We start from the raw sequence: 20,906 nt of genomic DNA, 5'->3' as shown, positions 1-20,906 counted from the left end.
CCTGAAGCATAGAGTGGAGAGTGTCAGTGTCTAATGAAACCACAATTACAAACAAATAGTGCATTTGCTGCAGGTCTGCTCTGTGTTTAAATCAGATGTGAAACCTCTCCCTGTCGTGCCCGAGAAACTCCTACCTCCAAGGTGATATTTAAGCTACAGAGGTGTTCTTGGGTGTCTGACTTATAGTAAAAAGAAAAGGAGTACTTGTGGCACCTACAACAGCTAGATGCAACAGCTAGATGCATCCGATGAAGTGAGCTGTAGCTCACAAAAGCTTATGCTCAAATAAATTTGTTAGTCTCTAAGGTGCCACAAGTCCTCCTTTTCTTTTTGTGAATACAGACTAACACAGCTGCTTCTCTGAAACCTGACTTATAGTAGTTTCATTCTAGTAGGCCAGGTCAAAATATTTTGATGGCACAGTTTTCCACTGGAAAACTCTGTTTCATCTAATGTTTTGAGGGAATGTGTCATTGTTCATATTTTTGGACATTTTAGATGGAAAGGTTTAGAAACGGAATAGCCATTTGAAAAAATAGTATTTTATTTCATGATGAAATACAAGTACATATTAGAGAAACTGTAGAGAACATGTAGAGAAACTGGAAACGATCCAGAGGCGAGCGACAAAGATGATTGAAGGGCTGGAATTCAAACCATACACAAGCAAAGATTGAAGGAACTCGGTATGTTTAGTTTGGAGAAGAGGAGATAAGGGGGGATATGATAGCAGTCTTCACATACTTGAAAGGTTGCCTTAGAAAAGATGGAGAAAAGTTGTTCTTTCTTGCCACAGAGGGCAGAACAAGAGCCATTGTGTTCAAACTACAGCATAGCAGATTTAGATTAAACCTCAGGGGAAAAGCCCTAACTGTAAGAACAGTAGGACAATGGAACAAACTGCCTCGGGAGGCTGCAGAAGCTCCTTCATTGGAGGTTTTCAAAAGGAGGCTGGACGGCCATCTGTCTTGGATGGTTTAGACACAACAAATCCTGAATCTCGACAGGGGGTTGGACTGTAGTTCTATGATTCATAGACAGCTGAAGGGAAATTTAGAGACTTGTGCCGAAGCAAGTTTTCCCTAAAAGCACTGAAGAAGTGCTTTAAGTCTTACTCTCACACTGAACCATGAGGAAACTATGCACAGCCATCTGAATCACAATAATGTAATCAACTGGCTAGTGTGCATTTATCAGTACACCCACCAGTTTGTGAGCATGCAGGTCACCAACATCCTCTAATGGATGGACTCAGAATTACTCAACAGTGTGTCCAAAGCCCTAAAGGGCAAATGTAATTTCCTCTGAGAGTTGGACCGAGTGGTGAGCAAACAGCATCAGGTATTTTACCAGTTTGCTGGTATGCAGTATATTTATTGCGTACTCCTTCCTGTCCGCTGTATTTTAAAAACTAGTCTGGACTAAAAAAATGCTCCTTAATAGACTCCTCAAATCATTGGCAATAAGTCATTCAACTTCAGTTATTTGGAACGTTGCCTCAAACATATCATGAGTCACCGTAATATCGGTTACTGAATCATGTTACTGCAGCTTACAAATATGTTTTCGTGCCCTAGATCTTATTAAAGCAACTCCCCCATTGTGATATGTTCCACGTTCCTGTACCTTTACATTTGTGGTCCTGGTTAAAAGGCAAGTTTCCTGCCACATCTGTTAAAGTTAGATGCACGTGCCAGCTCTTATTCATTCATTCTTGTATACCACTCATTATTCCTAGAAAGAAGGGAAAGTACTAAAACCTAAGGAGATTAGCGGGTGTTCAGAAATATCTAGCTGCTTCTTAACAGAAGACAGACACTGATGTCACAATGAAAAATGCAACTTCACTGTCCCAGTTTCAGGTGTTTTCTTGTTCTGCATCTAATTCACATAGGAAGACCGAAGCTGAGTGAGCCCCAGGCCATTCTCCGTTATTATTTCCAGGATGTGTATGATCCAGTGAAAAAGGCACTGCACTGAGAATCAGGGGACCTGGGCTCTAGCCAGGTCCATAACATTGATCAGCAGGATGACCTTAGCCAAGTCACTTTGCCTCTGCTTCCCCTCCCTGCCTCCCTTTGTCTTGTCTTTTAGATTTAAAGTTCTTTGGAGCAGTGGCTATATATTATTCTGTATTCGTACAGCACCTGGTTCAATGTGGCCCTCAATCTCAACTGGGACCTCTAGGTGCTACCATAATACAAGTAAGTTATTATTTCTATTGTGATAGTGGCCAAATGCCCCAACCGGCATTGGAGCACCGTATTGTTAGGTGCTGTACAGAGTAAAAAACACCAGTCAGTCCCCTACTCTAAAGGGCTTAGAATATATGAAGGGGGACAGGGACAGAATACACGAAAGCGACATATACCCCTCCTTTCCAGATATAATTATCTTTATGAACTGCCCTCCAGCTAATCCTCTAACGAACGATTGCTTGTTTGATCACTAAATCGACTTATCCCGGACATTACTTTTATTTTCATCTGTACCCATTTCTCCAATTAATATACATCTGCCCACTGATTAGCGTTGACAAGAAAAGCACTTAAATATGCAGAATTCCCCTCCAAGCCAAAATACCTTCTTAAACAATTTGCACCCAACATCCATTAGGATGGCAATTCTCAGTCTGGCTTTAAAATGTACCATCCAGCTAGCCCATATTCCATTCCATTAACAGAAATCTCACACTCCCCAATGAGTTTGCACATGGGGACTTCCAAACAATACTTACTATGAAAATAAAAAAAAACCCTTTAGACCTGCCTCTCTCCTCTCTGAAACAAAGTGCATGTTCTTCTCAGCAGTGCACGTTGGAATCTCATTTACAAGCAAAGAATTCGTTGCACTGCTGCAGGCTTGGGGGCACAGGTGAAAGTAAATTACAGCAGAGGGGTTCCACTGAAGGCCTGTGTAGGGACGCTGGCTGCATGGTGGGGATTTTCCACCGAGCTGTGAAACAGCAGATGGAGCAAACAGGAGAATCATCACAAGGACATGAATTGTGCTAACAGGATGGCAAAAGATTAGCCAAGAGGTTAAGGAAGGTAGGTCACTGTGACGCAGTGGAACTGCTAGATGACGGACTTCTACTCCTATTCAGGAAGCAAAGAGCTTTGCAGGTCATTCTCTAAGGCTAACAGCTTAGATGGCTCCGTTGCAAGAAAACTGTTTTACCTATCCACGCTTACAGAAAATTCATCGCTATAATGTCATTTGATTGCTGCTGACATTGCTTGGCATTCTGTCATGCGGGATGGTCTTGAAAAGAGTAACACTGGAAACAGCACATGGCCATGCAACTTCCTTCAGAGGATGAGAAGTTGTGTGTGAGGCTGGAACATGCTGCTGGGAACACCCAAAGCTGGGAGCCACTGTGTTTCCTCACTGCTTCAGCAAGAGTGAGCTTTGCTGGAGATTAGACTGTGTGTCAGCTCCCTGCCACACCAGTCTGTGTTCTTCACCAGCTGACTTCACCAGGCTCTCCCAGCCCAAAGCTTGCCTAGCAAGTAACAATCAGTGAACACCAACACCCCCCCCCGCACTTCAGAGATGTTTCTCTGCAATGCACAGCCCCTGCCGCTGCACATTCACAGAAGATACTAAATTTGTTGCTATGTTAGAGAGTTAGAGTCATAGAATCATAGAATATAAGGGTTGGAAGGGACCCCAGAAGGTCATCTAGTCCAACCCCCTGCTCGAAGCAGGACCAATTCCCAGTTAAATCATCCCAGCCAGGGCTTTGTCAAGCCTGACCTTAAAAACCTCTAAGGAAGGAGATTCTACCACCTCCCTAGGTAACGCATTCCAGTGTTTCACCACCCTCTTAGTGAAAAAGTTTTTCCTAATATCCAATCTAAACCTCCCCCACTGCAGCTTGAGACCATTACTCCTCGTTCTGTCATCTGCTACCATTGAGAACAGTCTAGAGCCATCCTCTTTGGAACCCCCTTTCAGGTAGTTGAAAGCAGCTATCAAATCCCCCCTCATTCTTCTCTTCTGCAGGCTAAACAATCCCAGCTCCCTCAGCCTCTCCTCATAACTCATGTGTTCCAGACCCCTAATCATTTTTGTTGCCCTTCGCTGGACTCTCTCCAATTTATCCACATCCTTCTTGAAGTGTGGGGCCCAAAACTGGACACAGTACTCCAGATGAGGCCTCACCAATGTCGAATAGAGGGGAACGATCACGTCCCTCGATCTGCTCGCTATGCCCCTACTTATACATCCCAAAATGCCATTGGCCTTCTTGGCAACAAGGGCACACTGCTGACTCATATCCAGCTTCTCGTCCACTGTCACCCCTAGGTCCTTTTCCGCAGAACTGCTGCCTAGCCATTCGGTCCCTAGTCTGTAGCTGTGCATTGGGTTCTTCCGTCCTAAGTGCAGGACCCTGCACTTATCCTTACTGAACCTCATCAGATTTCTTTTGGCCCAATCCTCCAATTTGTCTAGGTCCTTCTGTATTCTATCCCTCCCCTCCAGCGTATCTACCACTCCTCCCAGTTTAGTATCATCCGCAGTTGGTACACTGCAGCTTATTACTTAACTGGGGTTAACATACCCTTCTCTTCAAACGCAGCCTGGTGTTGGTTTATAGTAAAAGTAAAACACATTTATTAAACAAAAGTCATAGGTTTATATAATATCCAGTAGAAGGAATAAAGGTAGAAAGGATTACAAAGAAATAAAAGAAAAAATACACTAAGATGAAAACCTAACTTAAACTAGGGCTTTTTAGTTCAAAGCAGTTTTCTCAGGATAGTCCTTATTCTACTATGTCTTGCTAGCTCTTAGCCAGAATCCACACAGAGCCTAAGGTGCTGGTATTCCTTTTCTTGTCATTCGAACGATAACTTTGGCGTTCCCTCCCCTTCTCTTTATAGTCCAGTAAGCCATTGAAATGTATTCTTCTGAAATAAAGCTTCAGATAAAGTTAATTTCCCCTGCTGGGTGTAGCATCCAAGCCGCCTTCTGGTTATCTTTACAAAGCAAAGGATCTCTTCCTGAGACCATTGAGGCAAATGAACAGTTCAATGAATTTGGCCACACCTACTCTTTCCTTTGTCTGGAGGAACCCTGTCTAGCAACTCCCCCCGACATGTCTCGTTTGAACACCTTTTAGTCAGAGACTTTAAAGCTTAATATCCGTGAGTATCCATAATTCCACATATGGCATTGTCACATACATTTCTTAATGACATTATTGACCAATGTGTTATCGGGTTTTGAAGGATACCTCAAAAACATATTTGTACAAATATTATTGCAGTAGTGTGTAGGGTGTACTTAGCTATTGTACCAACCAGCCTCTTTCATATATTCCTGAAAAGACTGGCTCAAGTAGGACGATTGCTTTTCAAAGCTGTTCTCAGCCAGCAAAGTAACTTACACCCATAACGGAGTGTAGAAATAGAAAATAGAAATAGAAAATGCATATAACTTTTTAATGTGGGAAGGAAATTCTTTGATCCTCCTTCCCATATGTTTATTTTTAGACTGACAACTCTTCAGGGAACCAGTTCTCTTGATTTCTTTGTTATGTACTCCACAGAGCACCCTGTTGGTGCTAACCAAACTGCATGATCTCAAACAAACAATCCCATGTACTTCCATAGAGACTTTTGATCAAGGAGCTCACTACTAAGTTATTAAACCTCACAATACCCCTGGGCGGTGGACAGTGTCATTTGCTCTATTTTATAGATGAAAAAACTACGGCACAGAGAGAGGAAGTTACTTGCCCAAAGTCACATGGCAAATCTGGCAGAGCAGAGAACAGAAACCAGGAGCCCTGCAGGTTAATAATTGATCTTGCATAATAAGCTGGCACATGAAACCTAGCCTACTGTTAAAGTCCTTCTAACAACTAATGGTAAGTAAACATCTAAAAGTTCATAGTTTAGGTTAAAAATGATTAAGAACCTAAAAACCCCTTGAGACTACATGAATGGGTTGGTCACTGGCGGAGAAGTGACCTTCTTGGAAGTGGCCTTCTCATTTTCTCTGTATGTGCTGCCAAACAGAATCCTGAAATATAAAGATGTGCCAGAGAAGAAGCTTTCCAAACAGTTCTCAAATATCTCTGTTTTTTTTTTAAATCATTAGCAATTCAGCTATCTATTAAAGCCATCTGATGAAAAGCTTCTGTTAATTGGGTTAGTTTATATGTACAGTCGAAGCAGTTCACAGCAAGATCCCTGGCTTTTAGTCACACAAGGAGAAATTCGCGCATGTCCAGTTGGCTAGTACAAGGTTGACCACCACTTACAGCCTGCTTACCTCTATTTTGGAGGCTTAAGGGCTACATCAGTGATTAATAGCCCTTGTGTGAACCCTTGGCAGAGGTGAGTTTCATCCAATGTGCAGGTACCACTATCTTCTGCTTTGCAGTATATCTGTACTTCTCAGATAGCGTCCAGGGCTACACTGAGATATCCTTACTCACCCTAACTATCTCCACTGCAGCTAAAAGGGATACTTATGGAGTAAGGTACTATGTCCTGTGATTAAATATCACAATGCAGCTCTCAGTGAATATGCACAAGCTACAGTGAAGAAGCCATTCCTTGTTTGCATTAGTGAATCTTGGGTTTCATTTCAAGTTTGCTTGCACAGAAGTTTGATATGTAATGTCCCATTAGAGAATTAGCCCTGGTCTACACTACGAGTTTAGGTTGAATTTAGCAGCGTTAGGTCAATTTAACCCTGGACCCGTCCACATGACCAAGCCTGTTTTGTCGACTTAAAGGGCTCTTAAAATCGATTTCTGTACTCCTCCCCGGCAAGGGGAGTAGCACTAAAATCGACCCCCCTGGGTCAAATTTGGGGTAGTGTGGATGCAATTCGACAGTATTGGCCTCTGGGAGCTATCCCAGAGTGCTCCATTGTGACCGCTGTGGACAGCGCTCTCAGCCCAGATGCACTGGCCAAGTAGACAGGAAAAGCCCCATGAATTTCATTTCCTGTTTGGCCAGTGTGGCGAGCTGATCAGCACAGGTGACCATGCAGAGCTCATCAGCACAGGTGACCATGGAGTCCCAGAATCGCAAAAGAGCTGCAGCATGGACCGAATGGGAGACACTGGATCTGATCGCTGTATGGGGAGAAGAATCCATGTAGGCAGAACTCCGTTCCAAAAGACAAAATGTCAATATATTTGCCAAAATCTCTAAGGGCATGATGGACAGAGACTACAACAGGGACACACAGCAGTGCTGCATGAAAGTTAAGGAGCTGAGGCAAGCCTACCAAAAAACAAAGGATGCAAACGGTCGCTCTGGGTCAGAGCCCCATACGTGACGCTTCTATGATGAGCTGGGAGCGCCCCTACCACTACTCCACCACTGTCCGTGGACACCTGCAAGGGGGGAGTCTCACGCAACAGGGATGAGGATTTTGTGCATAAGGAAGATGAGGAGGAGGTTGAGGATAGCGCACAGCAGGCAAGCGGAGAATCCCTTCTCCCTGGCAGCCAGGAACTGTTCATCACCCTGGAGCCAATACCCTCCCAACCCTCCCAAAGTGGACTCCCAGACCATGAAGCCGGAGAAGGCACCTCTGGTGAGTGTACCTTTGTAAATATAATACAGGGTTTAAAAGCAAGCGTGTTTAATGATTAATTTGCCTTGAACACTTGGAATGCATTCACGGCCAGTATAGTTACTGGAAAAGTCTGTTAACGTGTCTGGGGATGGAGCAGATATCCTCCAAGGACATCTCCATGAAGCTCTCCTGGAAAGTTGACGCTGACATGACATGGTACTGTGGATGCACTCCGCCGACTTAATGCACTTATTGTGGACATACGCAATCGACTGTATAAAATCGATTTCTAAAAATCGACTTCTATAAGACCTAATTTCGTAGTGTAGCCATACCCTTAGATACTTCATCACTGCCTGTTTTTCCTCAGGGCAGAGGTAGTCAGTGCAATTAATCTGAAGAGAGCTGGCTACCACTGTTGATGATGAAATACCTTTGGAAAATGTCTTTAGAATGGAGTTGAAACAAAACTGCTGATCAAAATTTCCAAATATTTTTGCATCTCCAGGCTAGAGCTGGGTGGGAAATGGGTTTCCTGTCCCACAAACATTTTTGAAATCTTAATAATGTTTTCGTTCTGCACTGGAATAAAACCACAATTTTTCAGTGAAAAAAAAAAATCAGACACCCAGCCCAGAATAACCTAGTGATTAGAGGGCTTCCCTCCGATATGAGACACCCAGCTTCAAGCCCCTGCTCTAAATCCGGCAGAGCAGAAATTTAAACCTGGATCTTCCATATCCCAGGTGAGTGCTTTAACCTGCAGGCTATTTTTTTGTGGGGGGAAGGGAAAAAAGGGGATGTCGTAAATCCTGGAATTGAGAAACCTTCCCAGCAGAGAATCATAGAATATCAGGGTTGGAAGGGACCTCAGGCGGTCATCTAGTCCAACCCCCTGCTCAAAGCAGGACCAACCCCCACTTTTTGCCCCGGATCCCTAAATGGCCGCCTCAAGGATTGAACTCACAACCCTGGGTTTATCAGGCCATTGCTCAAACCACTGAGCTATCCCTCCCACCCTAAGAGGTTTTGTTAAAACTGATACAGTCCCATGAAAAGTTTTGGTTTTAATGAATCGGGATTCACGGACAAAAGTCACTTCTCAGAACAATTTCCAACCAGCTGTAGTCCTGTCCTGGAACTGACGGTTAATCCCCTAATCAATTGCTATCTGGTATCGACAGACTGCTCAGGCCTAACTGTTGATCAGGGCCCATAATAGCTAGAACCCAGCCAATGAGCTCCAAAACTTTTCCATTGTTAATAAATGAAAACTTGCATCCCTATTGAATTCTACTGGACCTCTCTACAAATGACATATAAAATTCAAAAAGACAGGTTTATTTTTGATCCTTCACACAGTATGTTAGAAAACACTTGTTCTATATAAGTGATTTCTAAGGGCCCTAAATCAACATGAAGTGTTCCATCTGAACAACCCCTGCCAACGCATTTATTTTAGGAGTTGAACATAGCAGCATGAAATAAAAAGCAGTGGTGGGGTGGTTGTTTTATTATGGTAATTCCAAAACTTTACAACATACATTTTACATCATTCTATGCTGGACATGTTGCCGTTAATATTCACAGTAAAATATTTTTATCAATACACACACGGCAGTGTTTTACTACAGAACCGAGCCTACTTCATGAAATTGATGAGATTTTGCATCTGCTGCCCTCTGTCACCGTAAGCATAAGATTATCACTGTGTTGTGTGTCTTTCCCCCCGCTTTCTCGTTTATCCATAGGCACAGAAAAAATAGAATGTTAGCCATAAAGAGGAAAAAAAGTGAGATATTTGATGAATCTATTTCAAAGTTATGCACTCAAAATTATCCTTCTGTAGGATAAGCATAAGAAGGGAGAAGAAGACATTCGATATATGTTTGCTCTGGAAGGAAAGAGAAAGGGAAAGGTTGCTCCTTGGAAGCACGTCAGTAAATGCTGGTTTAAGGAATTCCACCGTTGATGTTATGTTACTGCTGGTGTCTAGAAGCAAGGGTAATAAAATTGCTTCTAGACATCAAGAGTAACGTCTAGAAAAAAATTCTAATGCCCTGTATTATAAGGAAAAGATTGAGCTTTCTTAATAGCCATAAAGAACAGGAAAGAACTACTTATATGCAAGTAGGGTTGGTGGAGATTTTTCAGTGCTAAATTTGCTGAACTGTTTCAGTTAAAAAATAATCCCCAAAAAGTTGAAGTGTTAATTTCAACAGTTTCAAAATGTGTTGATTTTTCAGTTTGAACTGACTTTTTGTTTTGAATTTTAGTTCAAATTTTCTTTTTAAAAAACGTGTTAAAAACCAACCCTCAAACACTTTATATTTGGGTACAAAAATGTTTAGTTCAACTGGATATTTTTTTCTCCAATTTTTTGGTTTGGCCACCGAACTGAAACCCACCCACTCCCCACAATTATTTGCATAGTTCTTTATGCAAGAGTGGTTGGGGAGAAAGCTAAGGTCTGCTTCTGAACACATGTGTGTAGGAAATCTGAACCCAAGCTCCTCATGTGGCATGTTAGTGGATGTATTTAGATGGTGATGGTAATGCTACTATGTGGTATGTTTTTGGATCTATTTAGATTGCAAGGGAGGTCGTCACTCATTTTTCACTCATCCCTTAACTCAGGCAAACTCCCACTGAAATTAATATGTGTTTGCCTAACAACAAGCAGAAAAGCAATATAATCAAAAATTGATAAAGAAGTTTACCCAAAGCTAAATATTTCAGCAAAAGTAACAGAGCAGATAAAGCATAACAGGATTCTCAAATTTTGCCTTGTGTGTGCAATGATTTTAAAGATTTGTCCAAAATTTGAGAGTTGTCTCCTGTTGCAAGACATTTCAGCAGGATATTTTGATGTCACAAATTACCAGGCAGCATTAACTGAAATTGGCAATTCACATTAATGAACATAGTATATGAATAATACATACATATTTGTTAGTACTTGAAATAATTGCTCTTCCTGCTTGCTCATTCATTATGATTCCTTTGTATTAGCTGAATACTTATCAGTATAATGTGAATAACCAAATGTTCCAAGCAACATGTCTTACATACATACATATCACTTGCACAGTAGCTGCAAAGCAAGCTGGGAACACAGAAGCTATGATAATCTTATAACATCAGAGGCATTTATTGCCAGAGCAGCAAAGACAATGGTGATTTGTTTCCCTAGTTAAGGGAACATCGATATCAATTCAAGATGCAAGTGCACAGCCATTAAAAGCAACGCTATACTTAAATGCAAGTGACCATATGCTCTTATTGGTGTTTCATTAAAACAGTAGGAAGAAACAAACAGGACTGGCAGCAGACATAGATTTGAGAGTTGTTAACTTCACTATCCAAACAATTAATACTCTCTGCACCCACAGACAGACAGACAGACAGACACACACACAAGCAAAAATCCTCTGTGGAGCATCCCAGATCATTGAACTGAAAGTGAGATACTTACTGAGAAGGAATTCACTGTGGCTGAACAACTGCTGATGTGTAAACAGAGCTGTCATGAAGCCACACACTGAGGTCATCCTAGCAAAGTGTAACAGAAAGATTTGTCTGTGTAGAATCCAAATCTTAAGGAGCGGAAACTAGCTGGCATGGATTGACTTGAAATATTGGCACAGTTTTTCCTGTAGCATCACTGAGTTGGGCCAAGGGCTATCTACCTATGTAGGTACTTATGGAGCTCCCATTTCTAGAGTATCTGACCAGCTTCTATTTGTGCAGACCCCGATGGAGACCCCAAGGAGCACAGAGTCCAGGGGTAAGAGGTTGAGCAAGTACAAAGAAGCTGCTGACCTCACTCCTGCTAGTGGGGGCAGGTCCCAGGAGAGGCAGCTAGGGAAGGGGCAAAACTTAGGCAGCTGGGGATGAATCCATATTGCATATCTCACAGCAGCTGACACTACCCTAAAATCTACCCTTTTCAGCAGGACCCTACCTAAGGGAAGGTAGGTAGCAGCAACCCTACCTGCCCTTGTTCAGAGTAAATCCCCCAGGAGGTGCAAGGAGGCTTGCAGGCAGAGAGGGCTATTGGGTTTCATTTCCTCTGTAGTCTACAGCCATGGGAGGGTGACGGGTGATTATACACTTAAGCATGTCTGACACATCCTTCAGCAGAGGACAGTGGCAAGATGTATTGTAGTCTACAGGTGAGGCAGTAATGCAATGAGCCTACCAGCCTCAAGGCCTGTGAGACAATAGCTTAACTAAACAAGGCATAGGGCCCAAAAGCCTTAGCGTAAGCAGCTAACCAGGAGTAACCCTAGATCATAAGCTATCACAAGGTAGAATGGTGCAATGAACACTGTTGACAGGTGCTAGTTATTCCAGCTTGGGATATTTTAGGTTGGGAACTTCAGCAGATGTCTGACCAAAAAGTGCCATTGGTAACTGACTGACGTATTACTAATGAGCTTGAGGTACCAGGCCTAGTAACCTATGGGAGAAGGGCACCTCTACGTTAGTAGGGTGAGGATATGCAAATAAGGAAAAGCGGAGAAACTCCTTACTGAATATGCATTAGGCATAGTGAAGTCAGTGTAACACATTGTAAAAGTTGTATCCTGGCCAGTGTGCCTTGGGAGATGCCAGGATAATGACCACTGGTGAGGAGGAGGATGAGGATGACTAACCTTTTGGATCCTTTTGCAGAGGATAGTGAGTATATGGATGCTCAGATGCGCATTCTGTGTTATCTCCATCTACCTTACTGCGTTGGAGTGTTTGAGCCTTTGCTAACTGTTATTAAAAGCTATTTCAAATACAGAAGTGAGAGTGTTGTAACTGCCCATGTCAGGGTTACTAGCTAAATTTTAATTTTAATAGCACTGGGCCGGATATTGGGACAAGAACCTATCAAACTTCAGAGTGTTAACCGGGAATTCTTAAGTAATCAACATAATTAATACACAATCAGACAACAAGGAACAGTACACAACCCATTCTTGAACACAGGCATGGCTCTTTGCCCCACTCTTGTGACTATATATGGCACCATTATGAACCAACTATTGTCTCTAAGCTGAAGGACCAGGCTCATTAGCTCACAGACAGCAGCAGATTGATGCTTTTAGATGCAGAAGTCCTGGGTTCAATCCCCACCAAGAAGCTTTCCTGGGGCATTGTTACAAATGGTGGCCTGTATGGCAATCTGAATTGCTATGGACTCCTGAGAAAATCAGATCCAGCTTCCCCGGCCATGGGGAGTGACACCCATTCTGATGCTGTGTGCATACGGGTTTATGATTCGAAACTACTGCCTCCAAACAAATGGAGCTAGTTCTTCAAACCCATGAGCCTCTGCTGCCTAAGCTAGAGCCAGAGGTCCCAGATTCAAGCCCCACAACCAACCTGACAAAGGGCATCATTACACATGCACCTGGCAGAAGGGCAGACACACAAAGATAATGTATTATTATAGAGAGTGGGAAACTTGTGATGACCACTGGGTAGATGATGGCTGGCTGATGGTAGAATGAACCCAGTGTCAGTGGGATGTCAGCTGGAGCAGGGGGAACAGGCTGCCCGTTATTCACTTTGGAAACGGGCAGCTTCGGTTCCCAGAGATGGGATGAATTACATCTTTTGAAATCAGGGCTCTTCCACATGATGGAAGTACTGCAGCAGCAGAGACCCAGCTATGGGAAAGTGGCCTTCAAACCTCAGAAGACCTAGACTGGTTCTAGGTGACTCACCTGACTAGCTGCTTCAATGTCAGTGTTATCCGACAAGCTCAGATCTGGGAGGTACAACTCCCCAGAACCCCTGGTATCTTTTCGATGCCCTGTCAACATGAGCAGAGTTGCACAACGAGGGTCTTGCCATGTTTCACTCCAGCCTTCCAGAGCAAGGACAGACAATGAAAATGCAGCGAGCCAAAAATGTCAGTCGAATGCAGTAACTCAAGGCTCCAACAAAACCTTCAGAAAAGGGTTAAGAATCAAAGGGGAGGGCTCTGCTCCTGATCTCAGAGCTGCAGGATTTGTTACAGAAAAGGGAATTCTCCTTCACCCCCATCCCCTAAAAATTCCCTCACAATAGGAACTAAAGCTGTTTGTTCTTGGAACTGTCTGAACTAAAATAAACTTAACAATGGGGAATTTGCTAAACCAGAGATGGAATTGCAGCCTAAAAATAACTTTATAGTTTAACCCAGAAGAAACCTAGCAACACTTTCCGCAGATGCTACTAGGCATTCAACCGTAGATAATAAGAGAATGCTTCGGTATCAGCTTCGCAATTAAATTATACCAGGCCATTGCTACAGTGCTGGCTTCTCTGCAGAAGTTAAAATATCGAGTAGTAATTCCATACAAATATACCATCTCAATACCACAAGACCGGGTACAAATATTAGCTAGGTGGCAGATGATATATGTGAAATTTATAGGGCATAGTTGGAAGAATACCACAGGAAGGAGCTGAAGCTGTGGATGGAGCTGAGGACTGAAGCTTAAATTGTAGCAAATTCATTGCTACCTAGGACTTCATAGTTGTTGCTGTGCAACACACCACAGCCACTTGGAATTTATAGCAGCAGGGAGAGAACAATTTTCCAGTTCCAGAAGCACAGGCTCCTACCACATAAGCTGATGGAGAATCTCCAGGGCTTGTTAGGGCTTTTCTGCTATGACACATCTGAGCAGTTCGGGTTCTATCCAGCAGATGAGAGTGGTGCATGCATTTGCACAAACCCCTATGTGTCAGTTCACTGCAACAGGTTTAGGAAATGAAAACGCAAAACTCTGTTAAGGGTGGGGAAAAAAAAGAATTCCAAGACTAGCCAAAAGCATTTGTAGCAAAGGAAAAGGTAGTTTGGAAAGCACATGTGTGGGATTCCCCTGTCCTCCCCACTTGTTTCTAATAAACTTTTAATTAAATGAATAGCTGCCACTGCCCTACGGGAAAGATTTTGCCTTGAAAGATTGTTCTCCAGCACGATGAATCTCCACAAGCAAGAGTCACATATCATCTCAAGTATCACGCTCCCATTTCTACCTGGATGCACTACGAACTGTTGATAAAATAGTATATATAAGTATAGTATAGTATATAAGTATATAAATATCTGCCACAACACATGGGCTCAGTTTCCTACTCCAGCCCTTCAAACTTATCCAGCTCAAGTCACAACACCGTGCCATGCAACAAGCATTTATCGAGTGGTGCTACCGTGACTTTTTTGTGTTAATCAATGGAGCAACATTGAGTCCTACGAATCTGTGGCTAATGGACAAATACACTCTTTTCTCAGACTAACAGTCATTAGGCCGGGCAATGGATTTGCAAAGACACATGGTCACCAATCAGTTGCTCCCTAGGAGTATTTTGAAAGGCCTCCATGATGTAAAACTGATCATACAGTTTCAGTTAAATAGGTTCATTGGAAAGAACTTTTATGAATGAAATACTCCACACTAGGTCAGCCTTTCTCTAGTCCACCTTCTCCCACAAAGAAGAATCCATGCCACAGGCAGATGAGGGAAAACCAATTCAAGATTTTTTTAAAAAGCCGGCTCCACTATAGGTTCAGGGAGATCCTGGAATGTTAAGTGTCTCACACCCTTCAGCTTGTAAAACATGGGACGATGACTCCACAGTGTAGAACAGGAAGGATATAAAGCTCTTACCATCTTCAGCAGTGTCCTGTTGTCTCTGAGGGACCCAATCATTCCAATAAAGGAAACAGCAAACATTGTGATGCCCAGTAGAAGGAGAACCACAGCTGGAGCTAGGAAGATCCCTTCCAAGGTTCTGTGCTTCTGTCTTTCCACTTCTGCATAGATGCCGATGCACAGTATCCCCAAGCCGATTATCTGCAATAGAAATACATACATTATGTCAGACTCAAGGGCTGCAACAGGGTTGCTGTAAAACAAAACCAGTTCTTATATGGAGAGACAGAAGGATGAGATGATTTGGAGTTAAACTCACCAGGGGCCAGGTCTGATCTCGTTTTCACCAGCATGCCACGAGGGATGGTTAGAAAACTTGGTTTGCCATGGTAGCCACCCAGCACTGGGGATCAAAATCTCGAGTGAAATGCTTTGGCTCTGCTGTGGGTACCATAGCAAAGTGAATTCAGCATTAGTGGAAATCAAAGCTAACTCCATTGAAGTAAATGGAGTTCTATCTGGGTGGAAAGCAGCGAGATCAGAATGATCAGGCCTCTGAACTTCTATTAAAAAGATCTGTCTCAGCTTGGACCCTCATAACCCAACCCGCAAACTCTGCATGTCTGAAATACAAACTCTGATCTGGCTTTTGCAAATGGCCTCTATCTTTCTAGTGAGCCAAACAAACAAACAAAAAATCTAGATGTAAATGCATCCCAAACATTAGGTGCTTTGAAATGTGAACTCAAAGATTGTAGCTTCCACCCCTCAATACCTGTGGAAAGTGAAACACCCTGAATTAGAGAGGGATGACAAGGTATGGAAAACCAGCAGAGGAGCCCGTGTTTTGTTCTCCATTGCTCATTGGGAGCTGATGCGTCGTGCTAGCTTTTTGTTCTCCAGCTTATGTGAGATATTGGAGCAGCACTTCTGAGTGAAAAGGTTCCTTATTGTTTCTACTGAAGTGAGAAGGCATTATGTAAAGGATGGAACAGAAGGTGAATGGAAATGAAATTTAAAAATTCTACAGCAAAGAAGAGTTAGCTCTCTGAAATCTGTAGCAGCTTGGTCTGCAACAGTGACTTTTTAATATGTACTGTAACTCTCTGGACTCAAGAGCAAACACTTGCTGAGTACCCCCTAATGCCTCTGACTTCAACAGGATCAGCAGATGCTCAGGACCTTTGAAAATTATGCCATTAGTGCTCAACATGTTCACTTGCCATTTTACTCTGTTTGGATGCGATAAATTACTTTACTGTTCAGCATTTCACTGTCTTACCCTAATAAGCGCAACTGCTGCTGGAAATAGCAGTTCTAGAGGTTGGGCTCTCCTTTCTAAGTCAGTAGTGACAACTCCCCAAGTACTGGACAGGATACTGGATGGGAATCAAGAGATATGGCTTCTCTTCCAAGTTCTGCCACTGACCAACGTGCTTTGGGGCAAGTTGCTTCTCTTATGTTACCAGCATACATAAAGAGAAGTTAGATAAAAACATAAAATACTCTTTCAAGCAGGTGCCAACATTATACCAATTTTATTTCTTAAAATCCAGAATCCTAACACACAAGAACCAAAAACAGGAGGCTGAAAGGAAAGGAGGCTGCTCCATAAGGCCAAGAGACACAATTCACGGCAATTTGCTCAAGCCTGGCTCAACTGCCACAAGACCCAGACCCAGATCACTTGCTTCCCTACAGACCCTCCTAGCTTGCAAGCAGGACCAGGAAATCCCTTACGCTTAAAGTCATAAGTAATTTTAAGACCGTTTTCAGTATACTACAACTTTCCTTCTCTGTGCTTCCATTTCCTCTTCTCATCCCTTTGTCTGTCTTACGTGTTTAAATTCTAAGATGTCTGGAGCATGGATTGTCTCATGGAGTGTTGGTATAGCGACTGGCAGAAAAGGGGCCCTAAACTTGGTTGGGACTTCTAGGCTTTGTTGTAATACAAGCAAGCAATAACCACAACCATCACCCACACTGTGCAATCATCTTTCAGATAGCCTTAAAAATCAAGGTCCTGCCCATTAGATTATTACAGGGAGTTCTGGCTGCTCAGCATTTCTAAAAAACCAGGCCCTGGCCAGCCCAGGTATCCACACATTAAGGTTGCCAAAGCCAGTGTCCACTTCTGAAACTATTTTTTTAACCTTAACCTCTCCATGCTTGTTACACTGGCTATACAATGGGGTAGCACTTGCATATCCCACAGGGCTGTTGTGATGCTTAATTAAATGATTTGTGTCTATAAAGAGCACTGAGATCGTCGGATGACAGCATGATATACATGTGCTCATTACTAAAGATGCAGAATCTGAATCTTCTCAAAATATAGCAAAGAATGGTTAAGAGTCAAACATTGTATGTGTTCTCAAGTCTAGCTTCTGTTTCTCAGGGGGTTGTCTGTAATTCTTAGGAATCATTCTACCATATACACAGTTTATTAAAAGGATCTTGCATGATTCTCATAAGGGACACTTGAATTTACCTACTAAACTAGACTTGCTTTGGTTTCCTATCAGTCGAAGATGTTTAGTGTCTAATATCCCTTATATACTAGTGCCAATCAGCAGCAATTCCACTTAAGACAGTGAAATTACACCAGTGTAAAGCTAGTTAAATGAGATCTGAATCAGACCCTGTGTCTCTTTTCCTTAACCTGCTCCAAATGGGCAGTCTCTTAGTCTATCCACTAGAGAACAGGAAATAATACATACACGAGGCAGCATGATCCAGTGGATCAGATATTGAACAGTGTTAAATAACCTGGAATCTGTTCCTGGCATGTGCTGCATGACCCTGAGGAAGTCATGTCTCCTTGTGCCTCAGTTTCACAATTTATAAATTAAGTAAACAATACTTATTCATGACTCGAAAGTTCTTTGAGATCTATGGTTGTAAAGCACTATGCAAGAGCTTCCTATTCAGAGTCTTCCCTCCTCGACCACTTTGAGATGGCCCTAATTTAAAAAGAGAACACAGCATTTCTACAGGTTTCAGAGTAGCAGCCGCGTTAGTCTGTATCCGCAAAAAGAAAAAGGAGGACTTGTGGCACCTTAGAGACTAACCAATTTATTTGAGCATAAGTTTTCATGAGCTACAGCTCACTTAATCGGATGCATGCAACATTTCTACAAAACAGGTTCCTAACAAGGGAAGGCTTAAAACTCTACATCTAAGAATAGGCTGTTGCACACATACTGATACAGATAAAGCTGATGGGTGACAATTTATCTGAGCCACTTGCATGCTTCAGATTGAAGCTGGCAATTAGTTCTGAAGTGCTTCACGTTGTCAAACACTGGTTTGCTTTATGCCCGTCAACTATGCAGCACCACGGCTCTGCAGAAATGGAAGGGGAAGAGAACTGATTACTTCTCAGCCAGCTTCCAGCTGACATCTGAAAAGGTTAGCAAGAAAACCCAAGGTGCATTCAGCCTTAACCACGCTTCATGCTTCCACAAGCACTGCAGAAAACAGTAGTTTCCAGCCCTTTCAGTTTCCTTCTCTGCTAGAAAGAGTTATGGGGGATTTGAAATCCTGTAGTGTGCGAAATATCCAATGACAGTCTGCGAGAATCAGGAGAATGCATGAGGAAGGTTTCAGAGGAACAGCCGTGTTAGTCTGTATTCGCAAAAAGAAAAGGAGTACTTGTGGCACCTTAGAGACTAACCAATTTATTTGAGCATGAGCTTTCGTGAGCTACAGCTCACAACATCTGATGAAGTGAGCTGTAGCTCACGAAAGCTCATGCTCAAATAAATTGGTTAGTCTCTAAGGTGCCACAAGTACTCCTTTTCTTTTTGCATGAGGAAGGAACATTCAAACTACTATGATTCTATGATTTAATAATTCAGAAGAACCCTAATCTCCAAAGACGAGAGAAACCCAACTTCCCTGTCTGCCATAGACTCCTGTTCCCCTTGTGCCTCCACACTAGCAGGGTGTATTTCAGCATCTTCTGTCAGGGAGGTAGGGAGAGGAGGCGGGTGAGAGAGAGAGAGACTGGTGCTCGGGCTATTTAGGTTCAATTCCTGGCTCTGCCAGGGGTTTCCTGTGTAGTCTTACGCAAATACACAGTTCCCCATGTGTAAAATAAGGATGAAACACGCTCCCTCACCCTCTGTCTCTCTGTGGAGATTGCAAACTCTCCAAGGCAGGGTCTCTTACTAAGTGTATATACAGCATCTAGCACAATAAGTCTCTGATCTCATTTGTGGCCTGTAGTTCCTATTGTCACACGACTGCTTTATCAAGTGCTAGCGTTGCCCCCTGGAAAGGAAAGCGCTCCTTATTTTATTGATAGAAATTTCTTGGACACTAATCATACTAATCACCATAATATCAATATAACAATACAGAAATGCAATTTCATATTGCCCAAGTGAAAACTCAGCTCTCTACTTTTGCGCAGCAAGTATTTCAGTGACATGACTTTGCCTTTCCAAGCGAGCTATACAGTTTCACTGCTTCTGTCCTAACCATTTCATTCAATTTCTCCAGCGTTTTCATCCTAATTTATGTTGGTATGTCAATCCTTAACTTTCATCCATCTTCAGTCCTTGCTCTTTTCTGGAGTTTTTTAAATTGTAGTCAGATTATTTCTGAAACATAATTAATGTCTGGTTTATGTCCATCAATCACTATCGACCTTCAGGCTACTAATTTTTCATTTTTAAAAGGAAATTAAATCTATAGAAAAGTGAAGGTTTTACTCATGATACTTTTCGTTATTTAAAATCGAACTGGCAGAAATTATTCTGATAAAGTGCCATTAATCATTATTTTATCTTTAGATTCTACGGGGCACTGGCGCCAGGTTTGGCTTAAAGTTACTTTAAATCTTAGCTAAATAAATAAAAATAATAAATTAATAAAAATAATGCATCCGATGAAGTGAGCTGTAGCTCACGAAAGCTTATGCTCAAATAAATTGTTTAGTCTCTAAGGTACCACAAGTCCTCCTTTTTTTTTAAATCTTAGCTGGCGTTCCAGACAATACACCAAGATTTGGGCAATCAAGGAAGAAACAAGTCCTCCTTGATCAGTTTCTCTATTGTTCCTAATCTTTGTGTCACTGTTTGAAGTTGATGAGCCCTGAACACTTCTTGTTTTTTAATTAATGAGTATGTCATTATGAATTATGAAACAGTTCAATGGCACCTGTGTATATAAGATTTTGAAGCTGGTTCAAGATTTGACTGCTCAGGTGCTCTAGCAAGAAAATCTTGACTTCCATTAATTATTGAAAGCTTGTGAAACTGTCAAAGCAGGACCAAAGGAAGTACACCCAATGTGCGACACTACCCATGAATGTAAACCCATGCTTATGTAAAAGTGACCCTTCTGGGACTAAGGTTAACATGATATATCTGAAACAGGGTTTGTTCTAAGCATATTCCAAAGTGTGGGGCTGCTCAGGGGCCCTCACACTTTAAAAAAAAATTATTTAGATGGTGCTGGCTTCAGAATAAGAGATGGGCAAAAAATTCTGGGTGAATTTTTTCCCCCAAAAATGTGGATTTGGGCCAACAGCTGTTTTGTGAATTCATGTCAATTTTGCCAAACTGTTTTGGTAACAAACAAAATACAAATACAACTAAATTTCCTTTTTTATTCAAAACGCCTTTTCATTTAGAAATTTACTTCAATTTTATTAAAAATAAAAAACATTTTTAAAACAGTTAAATATCAGAAATGCTTCATTACATGCCA

At 42.2% G+C, this 20,906-nt stretch overlaps 1 protein-coding gene across 2 annotated transcripts in view; it reads right to left on the bottom strand.

Moving 5' to 3' along the window:
* The window catches only part of LOC125626500 (tetraspanin-15-like), a 290,723-nt gene that overhangs the window by 166,189 nt on the left and 103,628 nt on the right, over positions 1-20,906 (bottom strand). For both annotated transcript variants that reach the window (XM_048829543.1, XM_075123508.1), the window contains one exon: positions 15,204-15,389. In XM_048829543.1, the coding sequence (XP_048685500.1) occupies positions 15,204-15,389 (186 nt within the window). The remainder of the gene's footprint in view (positions 1-15,203; positions 15,390-20,906) is intronic.

This window comes from Caretta caretta, chromosome 26 (assembly GCF_965140235.1).
Source record: "Caretta caretta isolate rCarCar2 chromosome 26, rCarCar1.hap1, whole genome shotgun sequence".
NCBI lineage: Eukaryota > Metazoa > Chordata > Testudines > Cheloniidae > Caretta > Caretta caretta.
Note: the sequence above shows the minus strand (reverse complement) of the source record. Positions and strands in the feature narration are given on the sequence as shown.